At 41.5% G+C, this 18507-nt stretch overlaps 1 protein-coding gene across 1 annotated transcript in view; it reads left to right on the forward strand.

The window, feature by feature from the left end:
- Window positions 1-2013: 2013 nt before the first annotated feature.
- The window catches only part of ATF6 (activating transcription factor 6), a 231444-nt gene continuing 214950 nt past the window's right edge, over window positions 2014-18507 (forward strand). The window contains exons 1-2 of the mRNA XM_044916028.1: window positions 2014-2019; window positions 6790-7105. Coding sequence (XP_044771963.1) covers window positions 2014-2019; window positions 6790-7105 — 322 coding nt within the window. The remainder of the gene's footprint in view (window positions 2020-6789; window positions 7106-18507) is intronic.

An 18507-nucleotide genomic window follows, 5' to 3' on the forward strand; every position in this document is an offset into this window, starting at 1 on the left:
TTTATTTTACTAACTAAAATTTGAATTGGACCTAATTAGATATTTGAACATTTACATGAAATCGGAATTAGCTAATAAAGAGAAATATAGTCCATGTTCTTAAGACACTTTGCATATTTACATGTATGTATATAAACACCAAAATGGGAATAGTTTTAAATGGAAAAAGTGAAAATGGATCTCTTAAAAAGTACCTAGTTTAATTTTATTTATTTATTTATTTTTACAGAGAGAGCGTGTGGGAGCCAGTGGGGAGCTGCAATTTATTGAGGCGGGGGGAGAGGGAGAAAGACTCCTAAGCAGGCTCCATGCCCAGCGCAGAGCCCAATGCCCAGATGGATCTCATGACCCAAAGATCATGACCTGAGATTAACCAACTGAGCCACCCAGGCGCCCCTGACCTAGTTTAATTTTTGAAATGTTGGGAGTGTTATAGGCGATTCTTGAGAACATCTTAACATAGGGCCTTTGGTAACTTTCATAAAATAATTTTTCTTATGAGAAAAAATTTCTCCATATCTATCTAAGCTTTTGTACTATCTGTTCACTTTGCTGCATAATATACTCTAGAAAGCTTTTTGAAAACAATCAGGCTGAACCAAATGAATTGTGCCTTTTGTAGGTAAAAAGTTGAGTAGAGAGAGTTTTGTATGGCTATCTATCACACTGTAGCATCTAGCGCAGAGAAAATTACATAGATTTTATCTGAATTTGCAATTGTCAATTCAGTAAATATTAACTGAGCACCTATTATGTGCACAATTCTAGGTGACACAGTGAACAAACTAGATAAAACCCCTCTCTTTTTTTCAAGATTTTATTTATTCATGAGAGACAGGCAGATGCAGATGGAGAAGCAGGCTCCCTGAGGAGCAGGAAGCCCAATGCAGGACTTGATCCCAGGACCCTGGGATCACAACCCGAGCCAAAGGCAGACGCTTCGTCGACTAAGCCACCCAGGTGCCCCAAAACCCATCTTGCAATTTATATTCTAGCTGAGAGAGAGAGACAAGATACTTTTTTCTTTTTTTCAAGATTTTATTTATTAGAGAGCACACACGAGCTGGGGGGGGTGGGGCAGAGGGAGAGGGAGAAGCAGACTCCACTGAGCAGGGAGCCCCTAGTGGGCTCCATCCTAGGACCCTGGGATCATGACCTGAGCCAAAGGCAGATGCTTAACTGACTAAGCCACCCAGGTGCCCTGATAAGATACCTTTTTTGAAAGATAATTGGTATTTGCCAGTGGAAAATGAGTTTGGGGAGATTGACTTTTCTTTATGTAAATTTTGAAATTTTGTGAAACATCCACTAAGCAAAAATTCCCAATTTAAAGTCCATTAATATTTTTCTTGGTAAATAGTAAATAGAAATGGTAAATAGAAAATCCGTTATGCCTTTATTCTCAAGAAGAAACTAACAAGTGGAACCCTTTTTAATATTTAAGAACATCAACTTACAACATGTAGTTTTACACATTTGTCCAAAATAGCGATATGAACTTTATTTCATAGGTGGTGTTTCACGTGCAGTTAAAATAGTACTGAAGTAGAAGTCAGACTGGAATCTGATCATTCTGGCTCCCCCTGTCTCTAGCTGCCCAGGTCTTTTGAAAGTTGAGGGTCAGGTTTCTCCTTCATGAAGTGGGATTAATATATGTTCTACCGCTCTGCCCTCCTAATAGGGTTGTTTTATTTTTTATTTTTATTCTTATTTTTTTTAAAGATTTTATTTATTTATTTGAGAGAGAGAATGAGATAGAGAGAGAGAGCCTGAGAGTGGGGAGGGTCAGAGGGAGAAGCAGACTCCCTGCTGAGCAGGGAGCCCGATGCAGAACTCGATCCCGGGAGTCCGGGATCATGACCTGAGCCGAAGGCAGTCGCTTAACCAACTGAGCCACCCAGGCGCCCCAATAGGGTTGTTTTAAAGGTCATTTGCATAAGCCTCAATTCCTTGTATAAAAGGGAGATAATAATTGTATCCAGTCCGGGTGGTTGTGGGGATTTTAGTGATAAGATGCAGGTACGGAAACTAACCAGTAGCATTCAACACTCTTCCTTAAAATAGCTGCAATTTATTGAGAATTTACCATGTGCTAGTCACTATGCTAAGCATTTAATGTGTACTATATAATTTAATACTCCCCAAAATCCTATGAGATAGATTCCCATTTTACAGGTGAAACTGAGGCGTAGAAAGATTAAGTCACTTCATCAACGTTATATTGCTAGCAAATGGTTGAACCTAGATTAGAATCAAGATTTGGCTTATTTCAAAATCTGAGCTTTTAATTCTGTATTCTAGTGTTTGAGTTCACTGTTTAGGGTGATAGAGAAGATGTCATACTGCAAATGTTAGATTGTAAAATATAATAGCACTGATGAAATGCAATTTTTAACCAAGTTGTAAATTCACTGGTCAGGTACCCCACCAACACTTGCAGAATTCTGTGAGTGCAAATTGAGGCCCAGATACTATTTGTCTTAGTGTTTGAAATTTATAAATCAAGCTACCAAACTATTAAATAAAATGTGTTATTCTCTTTTCTTGATAAAAATACCTTTCATAAAGACCTGGGAGACAAGGTTTGAGTTTAAAATTCTCTGACTTTATGGAGTTCCCTGACAAAACATGGCAATGCAGGGAGAGTTGACCCCCGACCTACAGAGCAACCTACAGAGTTGGCCCCTTTCCTCACCCCTGGGTTTGTTCTTATGCCTGGTGCATATGTATACGTGAACTTCCCACCTCGCATTTCTAAGCTTAGTCTATGCTCCTGGCATACAGCATTGGCACAGTTCACCCTTAGGAAGTAGGAGGCCCGAGCAAGCTTTAGAAGCAGGCGTGGAGCTATTTGGGCATGAGAAGCATTTCTAGAAGAGGCATGTCTTCTGGTTGGGCATATCCCCTTGGCATCATGGATTCTCACCCTGTGGGAAGAGACACTGCCAGATGCCAGAGTAGAGTCCTCTGAAGTGTGGATCTAGGCAAGGCCCTCCTTTATGTCTCTAGGCAAAACTCTCTCTCCAATTTCATTTCTCTTCCAAGGGTTTAAGTTGAAAGCAAATGAATAAATTAAAGAAGATTCATTAACATTTGACATTTATCATTAAAAAAAAAGCACAGTAACTAGAATGGAAGGAGTATATGACCAGAGTGTGCATAAAAACTATAATAACCGGGGCACCTGGGTGGCTCAGTCATTAAGCGTCTGCCTTCGGCTCAGGTCATGATCTCAGGGTCCTGGGATCGAGCCTCACATCGGGCTCCCTGCTCCTCGGGAAGCCTGCCTCTCCCTCTCCCACTCCCCCTGCTTGTGTTCCTTCTCTTGCTTTGTCTCTCTCTGTCAAATAAATAGATGAAATCTTTAAGAAAAACAAAACAAAACAAAAAACAAAACTATAATAACCACAGCAAATTTCTTGATGAAAAATGAAATTTTCCTTGCATTAAAAAACTACAGGAAAACCTTATCAATAGTAACTTTTTAAAACTTTCAAAGTTGGGAACAAGTTAAAAGATGTATACTCATGCATCTACCTTCAGTGTGATACTAGAGGTCCTGGCTATTGCAATAAAATAAGAAGGGGAAAAGGTTTAAGCCTTAGGAAAAAAACAGAATTCACTGATAAATCTCGACATCTATAAAAGTGGGGTATTTAGAAATTATGTGCCTCCTTGTACGATGCAAAGAAGTTCCTAAGAAGTATTCCTGCAAAAACAAATGAAACAAAAACCATCTAATCAAGTTTACATTTAACTGGCAGTTTACAGGAACAAATCACCATGAAGACACAAACAGCAGAATCACAAAGTGGGAAATTCTACAGGACAAACGACAGATTCTTTAACAAACAGCATGGGGTGACAAGTGGAAGAGGGGACTGTCCCATGAACCAAATGCAACCCGATGATCCTGATTTGAGCAAACCAACTGTAGAAAGGCATTTTGGGGAGAAAATTGAATGTGGAATGGGTATTAGATGATATTAAGGAATTATTGTTGGTATCATAATAGTATTGTAGTTAAGTTTTTTTAAAAAATTGAAAAAAGCTTTGTCAGGATACATATTGAAGTATTGAAATAACATGATATCTGGGATTTGCTTTAAAACAAGGGATGGGGTGCCTAGGTGGCTCAGTCGGTTAAGTGTCTGACTCTTGATTTCAGCTCAGGTCATGATCTCAGGGTCATGGGATCCAACCGTGCGTCAGGCTCCACCCTCAGTGCAGTGTGTGCTGGAGATTCTCTCTCCCTCTCCCTCTGCCCCTCCCCCTGCTTATGCTCTCTCTCTCTCTCGATAAGTAAATAAATAAAATCTTTAAAAAAAATTTTTTTTTTAAAACACTCCAGGGGGAAAAAAACAAACCAAAACAAAAAATAAAATTGTTGTGGGAGAGTGGGTAGATAAAACAAGAATGGCAAATTGTTGAAGTCGGGTGCTAAGACAAGAGGATTGATTAGCTTCTCTTTTGTGTTTGTTTGAAATTTTCCACATTAAAGGTTAATTTTAAAAAGGTTATAATGTTAAAATAAATTTTAAAATGTTAGTGTTTGCATGCAAGTTTTTCTACGTAGAAAATCCTAGAGAATTCAGACCAAATATTACAGTCACAGAATTCAGCAAGGTTTTTGGATACAAGATTGCTGTATAAAAATCAATAGTGTTACTACACCCCAGCAATAACCAGGTTGGTGGGGGGAAGAATGTGAAAAGCAACTCTATAAAAATATGGAAGGAAAATAAAAAAGAAAATCTCTATGACCTCAGGAGAGGGAAGGATTTCTTAAGCAAGTTACAAATAGCACAGATCATAAACAGGAGATTGGTAAATTTGACTACATTGAAATTAAAACCTAAAAGACAAAACCCCATAAACAAAAGACAATTGCAATTTGGGAGAAGGTATTTGCAACATATATATCTGTTAAATGAATAGAGTAGGCTAGCTAAAGATGTAGATGTCATTGAGAGAAAGAAAATGCAATGGCAAATTTTGTAAGAATAGGCAATTCACAGAAGAGCAAGTAAGGTTTAATAAACACGAAAAGATGCACCATCTCTTTAATTGTCAGGGAAATGTAAATTATGGTCATACCCTTCACAGGGGCAAAAAATGTAAAAGTGACCAAATCTAGTGTTGGTGAGAATGTGGAGCAAAGAACTCATCACTGCTAGCAAGGATGTAAAATGGTATAATTTGGCAAATTTAACATTCCTACTCTATGACCCAGTATATATCTTAAAGACATTCTTGCTTATATGCACAGAGACTCATACAAGGCTATTAACAGTAAAAATTTGAAATAATCCAAATGTCCATTAGTAGGGAAATAAGAAATTGTAAGATATATATGTAAATATATATATATATGTATTTTCAAGGAAATACCATGTAACAGTTAAAGCATGAGTAGATCCTCAAAAAGTAATGTTGAATAAGAAAAAAAGTGATTTGAAAAAAAAATAAAAGTGATTTGGAGAACGAGTATGACATGTTTATGTAAATTTAAAAACCCAACACTAGATGTATGTAATAGAAGTCTATGTGGAGGGAGGGAAATGAAGCAGAGGGAAAAGCAGACTTCGGTTTTACCTGTAATGTTTAATTTCTTATATTATGAAAAATCTGAAACAAAAATGGAAAATGTTAATATTTGTTAATCTTTGGTGATAGGTATGCAAATGATTTTTCATTATCTGCACTTTGGGGATAAAAATAAAAATTTCAAAAATTAAAAAAATAAAAACTGGCAAGAGTTCAGTCATGGTGATTAAAAAAAAAGTATCTCGTGGATGCGGAATAGAAGACTTGCTGGTTTTATTTGAGTTTGTCAGTTTTGAATTTGCAGTTGAATAAGAATAGAGGTGATATATATTTCACCGTACATGAAAACTGGTTAGTTATCTGATGACAAAAGGAATCATGTCGTGTTTTGTTTTGTTTTTTTCTTCTGGTTTTGGGTCCAGAGCTGTATTGAATACTGTGGATTATGCAATCTGTAGTAACCCTCCAGCCACGAGGAGTTGGGTGGATTCTGGGAAGCATTTGTTGGGTTTAGTAACCATGGGAAAGATTCCACTTGGTCCTAAAGGAATACGTGTTCTTAGGGGATTTGACACCCTCGCCACTGAAATGCCGTAAAAAGAAATTCTATTAAGCAGCGGTCTTGAAACTGTTCTATCAAACTCAGTTCAGATTTTCAGTTGGAGTTCGTGATGTGAATTTCTTCTAACAAAACGGAATCTTACATTTTAGTAATAAAAAGATTGGGAATTTATTGTAGGTTTGTATAGGGTAAACTCGCTGGGATTTCCACTACGAAGTGCTACGATTTAGAAACGCATTACGTAGGAGATACGTTTCAGCACGGGGAGTTCATTTTTTATATTTGCCTTGTTTAAATTTGTTTAAATAAAAGTAGGCTTTCTAGAAGTACGATTCACAGTACTGGTGTTTACCTCAGGTACGGTGCCTGCGAAGACGTGGGTCTAACGAACGTGGAACAATAGTTGAGTTTTTCTTTCCCACACTTGTGTCTACGGAAGATTTTTACATTGATAGCAAGTGATTCTGAAAATTAAATCGAATTTACTTTATGGGTCTCTGATTTTGTTCTGAGATAGTTACGCTGTGGTATTAAAGATATTCAGGGAACAAGCCAGTAGGTTCGGAGAGGGCTTTTACTTTTCTCTTCTTTCCTTTTTCCTTTTTAAAAAATATTATCAGTACATTTTACTTAGCCAAAGTAGTGTTTATGTGTGTTTCTTTTCTTTTTTTTCCTTAAAGCAGCGGGACAGAAAGTGCCGAAAAGTCCCACAGGGAAATAGTTACTCGCCGATTTGTTTAAACGAACTCAGTCTCCGACGCTCCTCTTTGCTGATTTGCGCAAGTTCCCCGGGCAGTGGAAGCACTTTGTCTTCACTCGGCCACCGTCCGCGGGGCGGTAGGGAGTATTTTGTCCTCCTGCCGCCGCCGTCCGGGTTATTAGTCACCGAGTTCCAGGCCGCCGGAGCGTGGGGCTTGCGGGCGCTGGCTGGTGTTGCCGGCACCATGGAGTCCCCTCTTAGCCCGGGCCTCTCTCACCGAGCCGATGAGGACTGGGGTGAGTGGCAGCTGAGAACGTGCCGGTGCCGGCCGGGGGTTCTTGCTCCTTCGCGCACTTGCGGAGGCTGGTGTGGGCGAACTCTGCTCCGGGAGCCAGGGCCAGCCTGTCGCTTCCGTCCGCGGTCCTCCCTGGAAGAGTCTAGCCGAGCCGGTCGGTTTCTGCCCTCGCAACAGCGAGCGTAAAATGTTGCGTGACTGGAATTATTATCGTTTTTCAACGTTTCCGCTGGGAAAGTACTAGGTGATCATTGTGTGGGGGTGAAAAGGGCGTCGGTAAGAAGTAGAGGGCAGGATGGCTGTGACCACCCAAAAGGCTGTAAGCTGTTTTCTCAGTGTGGGATGTGGGCAGTGATTGCCGTGGAGTGTGTCTGTCCGTGTTTGTGTGAGAGAATGGGAGTGTATACAGAGATCTTCATGTCGCAGCTGCCACTATTGATCTAGGCTGATGTCCATCTTGGCAGAGAACCAAAGCACCTGACCTTGGGCCCCTGACTACCTAGCCCTAACTCTAAAAAACTGTTGTAATCCTGACTGCCCTCCAGAAACAGCTCTAATTTTTTTTTTTGCTTCGTATATTTTTGTTTGGTTTTGTGGTCAGGAAGAGTGGAATGGAATGCAGTGGGAATCAGAGTGGGGAAACTTCGTCATCTAGGTGTTTAGAGGAACCTTTTATTTTTCTCTTTGTTGCGGGATTAATACTAATGCTGGTCTTGGGCTTCAGTGAGAATTTGGGATTGCATAGGTCGAGTGGGCCCTGTAGTTGAGCCTACGCCATTCACCTACTTTGGAATTGGGGGCGGGGGAGGAACCCAGACTGATGCTCATCTTTCCCCCTTGGATCATCATTCTGAGTAGCAAAGTGCAATCTCAATTCCGTTTACTGAACTGAAGTTCTCATTTGACTTTTCAAGGACAGAACTTCTCTAAAATTATGACATGAGAGATTTATTTCAGCCCTTGGTGGATTTCCTAGCAGTTGCTGGAAAAACTGTAGACTGTCCATTTCAAGTATGTTATCCTGAGCCAAATGTAGTGGTAATAGTAATTACCATTTACCTAGCACTTCATTTGTGTCAGGTGTCCTGCAAGCTTTTACATGCATTATCTTCTTAATCTTCCAACATCACTAGGAGTTATTGTTAATTTACAGATGAGAAAACTGAGGCTGAGGGAGAGTGAATGTTCAATCTTCTAGCTAGTGAGTGGCACAAGGGGGATCAGAACCAGGTTTGTCTACCTCCAGAGACTCTGCTCTTAGTCATTATTCTATAATGCTTTTCTTTTCTTTTTTTTTTTTTTAAAGATTTTATTTATTTGAGAGAGAGAAGGAGAGAGAGAGAGAGAGCATGAGAGGGGGGAGGAGGGTCAGAGGGAGAAGCAGGCTCCCCACTGAACAGGGAGCCCGATGTGGGACTCGATCCCAGGACTCCAGGATCATGACCTGAGCCGAAGGCCGTCACTTAACCAACTGAGCCACCCAGGTGCCTCTATAATGATTTCCTTAATTATTTCTGTAGATTGATTCTTCCCAAGATCCACCCCCTCCCAGTTATTAATAAATCTACTTTAGAGTGTCAGGTAGTTACGGTTTTTTCTCAGCTAGTCAACTGTTATATTTTCTTTCTTTCTTTTTTTTTTTATAAAGATTTTATTTATTTATTTGCGAGAGAGAGAATGAGAGACAGAGAGCATGAGAGGGAGGAGGGTCAGAGGGAGAAGCAGACTCCCTGCCGAGCAGGGAGCCCGATGCGGGACTCGATCCAGGGACTCCAGGATCATGACCTGAGCCGAAGGCAGTCGCTTAACCAACTGAGCCACCCAGGCGCCCTCAACTGTTATATTTTCATGATATTTCTTAAACTGCAACTGTGGGGCACTTCCTCAAAGCATTATTTTGTCTTCTGATACTCCGGCTCCATTTTCCTGATTAATCTGATAAATTGAGGCATAGTCCTAATGTTCTTTAACAGAGCATTAGGTTCTTTGTAGTTGTTTCACTGACTTAACTCAGGTATCCTGCCCTGCCCCTCCCTGAACGTGCCCATTTCCTATTGTTTTCCAGGCTTCTCTTTTCAAACTGTTAACAATCTTCTCTTAGTTGTTCACTTTAATTCTGATTTGTTAGGTGTTCAGTAAGCAGGATAGATTTTGCAGGCGCTAAAGTGAAACGCTACTTTTTTGCTACTGTTTTTCAGTAGAATATGGCTTCGGGGCGCCTGGGTGGCTCAGTCGTTAAGCATCTGCCTTCGGCTCAGGTCATGATCCCAGGGTCCTGGGATCGAGCCCCGCATCGGGCTCCCTGCTCCGCGGGAAGCCTGCTTCTCCCTCTCCCACTCCCGCTGCTTGTGTTCCCTCTCTCGCTGTATCTCTCTCTGTCAAATAAATAAAATCTTTAAAAAAAAAAAAAAAAGAATATGGCTTCTTTTTCTGGGAGTTGCCATTTTGAGTATCCAAAGACTTCACTGATTTATTTAAATTTTTTTTTTAATATTAGAAGGTGGCCAGTGATATTTAAAAATTCAGATTATGTAATTAGTACTTGTCACTCTAACAACTTTGAATAATTAAATAAAGTGATTAGCTCAGAACAGCCTATGGTGGGATGTGCTTTTTCCCTTTAACTTGGGTAATGAAATTTAGAGCTGTGGTCTACAAACATTTTCTGTGAAGGTCCAGATAGTAAGTATTTTAGGCTTTGTGGTCCTGTGGTCTCTGTTGCAACTACTCAACTCTGCTGTTAGAGTGCAGAAGCAGCCATAGGCCCATAGGCAACGTAAACTGAACATGTAAATGAGTGTGGCTGTGTTCCCATACAGCTTTGTTTATGGACACTGAAATCTGAATTTCACATAATTACTTTATTTTATTTTAAGATTTTTTAGTTATTTTTAAGTAATCTCTACACACACAGCGTGGGGCTCGAACTCACAACCCTGAGATTAAGAGTCGCATGCTGTACTGACTGAGCCAGCCAGACGCCCCCTGGATTTCACATAATTATTTTTAATATTTAATAGGCTTTCTTTTTAGTAAAGCTTTAGATTTACAGAATAATTGAGCAGATAGTACATAGAATTCTATTTACACCCCCCCCCCGCCACTTTCCATATTGGTAACATCTTGCATTAATGTAGTGAATTTGTTACAGTTGATGAGCCAGTATTGATCCAGTATGATTAACTAAAATCCATAGTTTAAGATTCCTTCTGTGTTGTACATTTTGTGGGTTTTGACGAATATCTAATATCATGTATGTACAGTATCCGACAGAATAGTTTCATGTATCTAAAAAATCCCCTGTGCTGCACCTAGTCGTCTCTCCCTCTCTCCTCCTGGGCCCTAAGCAACCACTGATCTTTTCACTATCTATCTAGTTTTGCCTTTTTCAGAATGTCATGTAGTTGGAATTGTTCAGTAGGTAGCTTTTTCCACTTAACAACATGAATTTAAGATCTGTCTACGATTTTTCATGGCTTGATAGCTCTTTTTTTTTTTTTTTTTTTTAAAGCACTAATATTCCATTGTATGGATGTACTACAGTGTATTGGTCTCTCAGCTTGCCATAACAAAATACCATAGACTGGGTGGTTTGAACAACAGAAATTTACTTTCTGACAGTTCTGAAGGCTGGAAGTCTGAGATCAGGTGCCAGCATGGTCAAGTTCTGGTGAAGGCTCTCTTCCTGACTTGTGGATGGCTGCCTTTTCATTGTGTCTTCACAAGGCAGAGGCAGGAGAGGAAAGAGAGAGGGAGAGGAGTGAAGGGAGAGAGAGGTGGAGAGGAGGAGGGGGTGGGGAAGGCTCTCTCTCTCCCTCTGCCTGTAAGGCCATGGTCCTATCAGATTAGGGCCCCGCTCTTAAATTGTCATTTAATCTTGATTACCTCCTAAAGACCACCCTGTCTCTGGCTACAGTCACACTGGGGGGTATGGCTTCAACATATAAATTTGGGGGGACACAATTCAGTCCATAGCACAGTTTGTTTATCCATTTACATATCAAAGGATATCTTGGTTGCCTTAAAATATTGGCAGTTATATATAAAGCTGCTATGTTCATTTGCAGCTTTTTGTGTGGACATGTTTTCAGATCATTTGGGTAAATAGCAAGAAGCATAATTGCTGCATCATATGGTAAGAGCATATTTAGTTTTGAAAGGAAGTTCCAAACTGTTTTCCAAAATGGCTGTACTGTTTTGCTTTCCCATTAGCAATGAATGAATGTTCTTTCTTGTTGCTCCATATCCTCACCAGCATTTGATGTTGCCAGTGTTTGGATTTTAGCCATTCTAATAAGTGTGTGTGGTAGCTTGTTGGTTTTTTTGTTTGTTTTTTAGATTTGTTTATTTGAGAGAGAGCGTGTGTGTGCACGTGCGTGAGTGGGGGCGGGGGGAGAGAGAGAATCTTCAGCAGACTCCCCACTGAGCCCAGAGTCATGGGACTCAATCTCATGACCCGGAGATTATGACCGAAATCAAGAGTCAGTCGCCCAACTGACTGAGCCACCCAGGCACCCCACCTTGTTGGGTTTTTTGTTTGTTTGTTTTAAGATTTTATTTATTTATTTGACAGAAAGAGCGCACAAGTAGGCAGAGCGGCAGGCAGAGGGAGAGGGAGAAGCAGGCTCCCCAGTGAGCGGGGAGCCCAATGGGAGGCTTGGTCCCAGGACCCTGGGATCATGACCTGAGCTGAAGGCAGATGCTTAACTGACTGAGCCACCCAGGTGCCCCCCTCATTGTCGTTTTAATTTGCTGTTCCCTGGTAACCTATGATGTGGAGCATGTGTTCATATGCTTATTTGTCACCTGCATGTCTTTCCTCTCCTTGTCTTCTTTCCCTCCCTTCCTCCCTGTCTTGACTTTGTACAGAAACAATCTTTTACCACATGTAAGGTATATGTACCAATATCAGAAGCTTCTATCTGCTTCTGTGGTTTCTTTTTTTGTTTGTTTAAACACATTTCTTTTTTTTTTTTTTAAGATTTTATTTATTTATTTGACAGAGAGAGACACAGCTAGAGAGGGAACACAAGCAGGGGGAGTGGGAGAGGGAGAAGCAGGCTTCCCGCAGAGCAGGGAGCCCAATGCAGGGCTTGATCCCAGGATCCCAGGATCATGACCTGAGCCGAAGGCAGATGCTCAGGGACTGAGCCACCCAGGCGCCCCTCCGGTTTCTTTTATATCCTCAGTCTCTTCTGTGAAAGTTGGCCTTCCGGCACTGACCGCAGCCTGACTCTCCTGGTGGCTGCTGCTTTCTCTGCAGGCTTGGTGAATGGCGGCCATTTTGATTCTCAAATCTTTTTTGCCATTTGGGCCTCTAAAGGTGGGATAGTCAACTTTCTTATTTTTCACTGCCTCGTTCAGCTCATTCTCCTTTCATCCTCCCTAAGAAACATCCAGTTTGAATTTCACATTGTCACAACATGCTGTGCTCTACCCATCCCTGTTACGTCTGTCACTTTTCTCCAACATTCCTTCCTTGGATGATTTCAGATACTCAGAAGTACTTTAAATATCCTGACCTCTCATTTCCTCGGCCTCCTCTCCACCAGTGATCTGGCCTTCCACCCTGTCTCAGCCATTTCCTCCCGTGATCATAAGCTGAAACCTTGTCAGTGCTGGTAACAGTCTCCGTTTCAACAGCCCCCACTCGGCCCACCACCTCCTGTCTTACCAGCTCACTCTCTTTTGCATTCCATCAGTCCCTGTGGTCCTGCTGGGACTCTGCCATGTTTTCACTGCTCCCCATTTCCTCTGTGTCCTCACTTCCCCCTTACCCAGTTCAGTTCCGTGGGCACTCATTATAACTTCCCTCGCTCACAGTCTCAGCACCTTGTTTCTATGTTTTGTAGTTCTCTCTTGGATGAACCACAAGCTTGGTTAAATCTAACTGATTTATGATAGTAACCTGAAACAGACCTTGAGGTGTGGCCTGGCAGATCATATTTGCCTGGTCCTCTCATTCTCCCACTTCGATGGTTGTTTTTATGAAATTTCTTCTCTCTTCAAACCTCTGTCACCTCCTCCCCCTTCCTTTGAATCAGAAGAGAACTTCCACAGTCTCCCATGACCTCATCTACCCACCTACCAGCATATTTACCTTCTCTTCTCTTGTTGGGAACAAATGGCTTCTCGCTGGAGCCACACGTGCTGTAGATCCCTCCTCTTTAGTCAAGAGTGTTGCTCGAGACTTCTTCCTTCTGTTCCCTGTATATCATCATTTCCCTCTATACTAGGTCATCTCTACTGGTCAATAAACGTGTAGTTGTTGCTCCTATTCAGAGTAAAGAAAAAACCCTCCAGACCCTCTTTAGATGTTACGTCTCCTCTAGCTGCTACTGTGTTTCTCTTTACAGCAGAATTCTTAAGGAAAAAAAATAAAAACAAACCATGTTTACTGACTACAGCTTCTCCTTATTGTCTCACCACAGCCAGGCTCCACCACTCCACCAAAGCTGCTCTGAGGTCACCCCTGATTTCCATTTTGTTAAACCTGGTGGCCATTTCTCATCTTACTAAACTGACAAGAAGTAAATGAATAAATAAATGGTCAGGTCAAGGTCAGGTGGGAAAGCTTGCTGAGCAAGTTAAAAATAATAGCTACCATAGTTTACTACTGCGAAGGGACATCTAAATATTGGTTATGTGAGATTGGTGAAGAGGATGTTGGAATAGGCAATAGATTTTAGAGATACTTTAGAGGTTACCAGCACCACCACTTTCTGATGGATGCTTTGGGGATTTTTGGTAGATATACATTTATTAACCTACTTTCAGTTGTTTTTAAACCACAGAGAGGTTTTTGTTTAAAAACCACAGAAAATTAAAAGATCACTACAGTGATACCCTATATTCCCCCGTCTAGATTTACCAACTGTTAACATTCTGTCACATTCAGTATTACCCATACTTCCCTCCTCTTTCATCACCTGAAAGTAGGCTACAGATAATATGAAACTCCTAAACATTTCATCAGGTACCTCCCGAGAACAAGGAAATAGGTATTTTTAAACAGCGTGAATTCATACTAATACCTACAGGTCAAAGCCAGTACGACAGGGTTCTTTCTCACCTTCTTACATTATATACTTACATTTTTTTTTTCTTTCTGAGATATAGGTTTATTGGGAGAACTTATGTACAGGGAATCCAGGGGTGCCTGACTGGACAAAGCATTCCCTGCTGGGTTACATTTCTTTTCTGTGAAAATCCTGATTCCCAATAATATCCTGTGTTTTTACAGTCTCACTTTAGCTGCTCTGTTGAAAATAGACTGAAGGGCGGGCAAGGGCAGAAGCAGAGAGAACATTTGGAGGCTAATGTAGTGATCTGAGTGAATTGCAGTAGTGGCAGTGGAGGTAATGGGGATGGTTGGATTATGGATATATACAAATACATCCACATATACAAATGTATACACACATAGATTTTTATTTTATTTTATTTTTTGAGAGAGAGAGAGAGCGCGCGTGTGAGTGGAGAGGGGCAGAGGGAGGAGAGAGAATCTCCAGCAGACTCCCCACTGAGTGAAAAGTGGATAAACCTATGTTCAGTAATTAATGTTTCAGTATTTTATTTTATTTGGAAATGATCTAGGTAGTCAACAAATATCCATCATTTAATTTATCTTAGTAAACATTAAAATTTCAAGTTACCAGAAAGATTTTGGAGGCTATTTTTTTTTTTAAAGATTTTACTTATTGATTTGAGAGAGAGCAAGAGCATGTGCACGAGTGCAAGGCTGGGGGAGGGAGAGGGACAAGCAGACTCCACGCTATGTGTGGAGCCTGACGTGGGGCTCGATGAGGGGCTGGACCTCACCACCCTGAGATCACAATCTGAGCTGAAATCAAGAGCTGGACGTTTATTTATTTATTTATTTCTAAAGATTTTATTTATTTGAGAGAGAGAGGGAGCACAAGTAGGCAGAGCGGCAGGCAGAGGGAGAGGGAGAAGTAGGCTCCCCAGTGAGCAGAGAGCCCAATGCAGGGCTCGATCCCAGGACCCTGGCATCATGACCTGAGCTGAAGGCAGACGCTTAACCATTGAGCCACCCAGGCACCCCCCCCACATATTTTTATTTAGATGTTTAAATTTTGAAATAGTTTCAAAACTAAAGAAAAGTAAGAATAGTTGCATGCCCTTCACACAGATTCCCTGTTAAATTTTATTGCACTTACCTCATTTCTTTTTCATTAGAGAGAGATGTGTTGACCCATTATCTTTAAATACTACAGTATGTATCCCCTCCTTGCAAAGCAAGGATACTCCTGTATTACTACCATGTTACTCCTTCCAGTCAGGAAATAAACATTTACATGTTACCATCGTCTCTCAGCTGCCATTCAAATTTTGCCATCTGTCTTTTTTTTTATTATGTTAATCACCATTACATCATTAGTTTTTGATGTAGTGTTCCATGATTCATTATTTGCGTATAACACCCAGTGCTCCATGCAGAATGTGCCCTCTTTAATACCCATCACCAGGCTAACCCATCCCCCACCCCCCTCCCCTCTAGAACCCTCAGTTTGTTTTTCAGAGTCCATCGTCTCTCATGGTTCATCTCCCCCTCCGATTTCCCCCCCTTCATTCTTCCCCTCTTGCTATCTTCTTTTTTTTTTTTTTAAGGTTTTATTTATTTATTTGACAGAGAGACAGCAAGAGAGAGAACACAAGCAGGGTAAGTGGGAGAGAGAGAAGCAGGCTTCCCACCGAGCAGGGAGCCCGATTCGGGGCTTGATCCCAGGACCCTGGGATTATGACCTGAGCCGAAGGCACACGCTTAACGACTGAGCCACCCAGGCACCCTGCCATCTGTCTTAATAATGGCTCTTTTTTCTTGACCAGAATCCTCCCTGCAAACACACATCACTTTTACTTGTCAGGTCTCCTTAATGTCCTTCAGTCTGGAATGGTTTCTTAGTCTTTTTCTGTCTCTTGTGCCCTTGACAGTCTTAAAGAATACAGGTCTTTTAGTCTCCAAGATGACCCTAAATGTGGGTCTGCCCACGGTTTTCTCATGACCAGAATCAGGCCATGCATCCGTGGCTGGAATGCCAGAGATATCACACTGTGCTCTTCTCGGAGAATCACAACACTATGTTGATCTGTCCCAAGGTGAGGTTCATCTTGATCACATGCTCCAGTTGGTATCTGCCAGGTTTCACCACTGTAAAGTCACTGTTTCCCCTTTTGTCTTTGATTGCTGTTTTGGGGGAGATAATCTGACATCACACCAATATCCTGTTCCTTGTTAAACCTCCACCCACCAGCCCTAGCCTCCACTGATAGTTCCTGCCTATATCAACTACCACTCTAATGCCAAATGGTGATTATTTCTGCTGTCATTCTGTCTGCATTTATTAATTGACATTGTACTGTAAGAAAGAGCTTTCTCTGTAATGTGTGTGTATGTGTGTATTTATTTCATTATGGACCCACTGACTCCTATTTGACTCAGTGGGTTAAAATTTGGTACTCCCATTTTATTTCGATGCCCAGATTTTCCCCAGTTTGACCAGTGGGAATCCATTCATATCAGCTCTTTTTTTTTTCTTTTGACATATTCCAATCATTCTCGGAGAATTTCCTTATTTTCTGTCACAACAAGATTTTCCATTCTTGTCCTGCGCTTTCCCTGCTTCAGCTCTGGAATCAGCCATTTCTCCAAAGAGCTCTTTAATGGACTTTCATTTAGTGGAGGATGGCAGTTAGTATCCAGGATTTGACCACAGAGTATTTTCATTGCTACTGGGATATCACCGTTTTAGGACCTTTCAGCCCACAGAACTAGGGCATGTATGTGTGTGTATAGATATACACATGTATACAAACATCTATAACTCTTCTGTGTGCATATATTTTTTAGAAATGGGCTCATACCAATACTTCCAATGCCAATCCAACATCTTAGGTTTCTCTTACGCTCTTTCCTTTCCATGTTTGTGCATACTTTCTTGGACAGTGAGAAACCTGGCTCCAGGTATTTTAGATGTATTTCATTATTTGCTCAATTGATTAAGCCATTTGTTCAGTGTCATCATTCTCATAAACATTCAGGCTGCCTCTTCCATCTGCCACTTTGTTCTCCCTCCTGCCCCATTTCCTTGGCAGCCTGGGCGTGCTGCCACCAACACTGGACAGCCCCCCTCTCTCCCGCACCATCCCATTTCCTTGGATACCAGGCACATTGCTACAGATGATGACACAGAGCCCCATATCCTCATTGCCCTGCTTCCTCGGAAGCTGACATCTCAGTCATGGGAAATGTAAGGAAGAAAAGGAAAGATGGGAGGGGAAGGAAAGATGGGAAGGAAAGGTAAAAACCAGATTATGTGGATATATATTTTGAAGACAGAACTGATGGGATCTGCTGGTAGTTTGAATATGGTGAGTGAAGAGAAGTAAACAGTGACTCCAGCCAGGGTTTTTGGCTGGAGCTACTGGGAGAATTGAATTGTGATTAACTGATATGAGGACAGAGCAGTAGGGGGTGTGCTGGGGGCGATCAGGAGCTCAGTTTGGGATGTGCTACGTCTGAGACCTCCAAGAGGAGGTGTCTTAAGAAATGTACTCAGTATGTACGTGCATCTTGAGGTACGGGCTGCAGATGTGTATTTGGGAATTCTTGGCATATAGATGCTATTAAAGCCATGAACTCAGCTGAGATCACAAAGGGAGTAGAGTAGATAGAAAGTTTATGCTGATCGCAGGGACTATTTCATGCCAGGAGATGAGGAGGAACCAGCAAGATAGGGTCAGCAGTGAGGTGGAAGGAAAATCAGGTGAGTGTGGTAATTTGGAAGCCAAGTGAAGCACATGTTTCAATTCATATGAAAGGATCAACTCCGGGTGCCTGGGTGGCTCAGATGGTTAAGCGTCTGCCTTCGGCTCAGGTCATGATCTCAGGGTCCTGGGATCGAGTCCCGCATCGGGCTCCCTGCTCCTTGGGAGCCTGCTTCTCCCTCTGCCTCTCATGAATAAATAAATAAAATCTAAAAAAGAAAAAAAAAAAGGATCAACTCCGTCCAGTGCTGCTGATAGGTCAAGTAAGACGAGGACCTTGAATCTACCATTGAATTTAGCAACGTAGAGGTCATTGGTGACATTAATAACTATTTGTGTGTGTGGGAGAGGAGCTTGGTGAAAACAGGCTCCAGAAAGAATGGGAGAGGAGAAATGAGAGGCAGCAGTAGAGAGAACTCTTTCAAGGGTTTCAGCCTCTGTGTGGGGCACGTAGCCACAGTTATCTGCTTACGTGTTTTTGGCTCTGCGTCCGAGTTTTAGGTCATCCTTTTGTGAGAGTTGTGTGAATAACCTTCCATTACTACTACACAAAATTTTTTGCTAGGTATTATTATTATTTTAAAGATTTTATTTATCATCTAGAGACACAGTGAG

Source organism: Neomonachus schauinslandi, chromosome 6 (assembly GCF_002201575.2).
Source record: "Neomonachus schauinslandi chromosome 6, ASM220157v2, whole genome shotgun sequence".
NCBI lineage: Eukaryota > Metazoa > Chordata > Mammalia > Carnivora > Phocidae > Neomonachus > Neomonachus schauinslandi.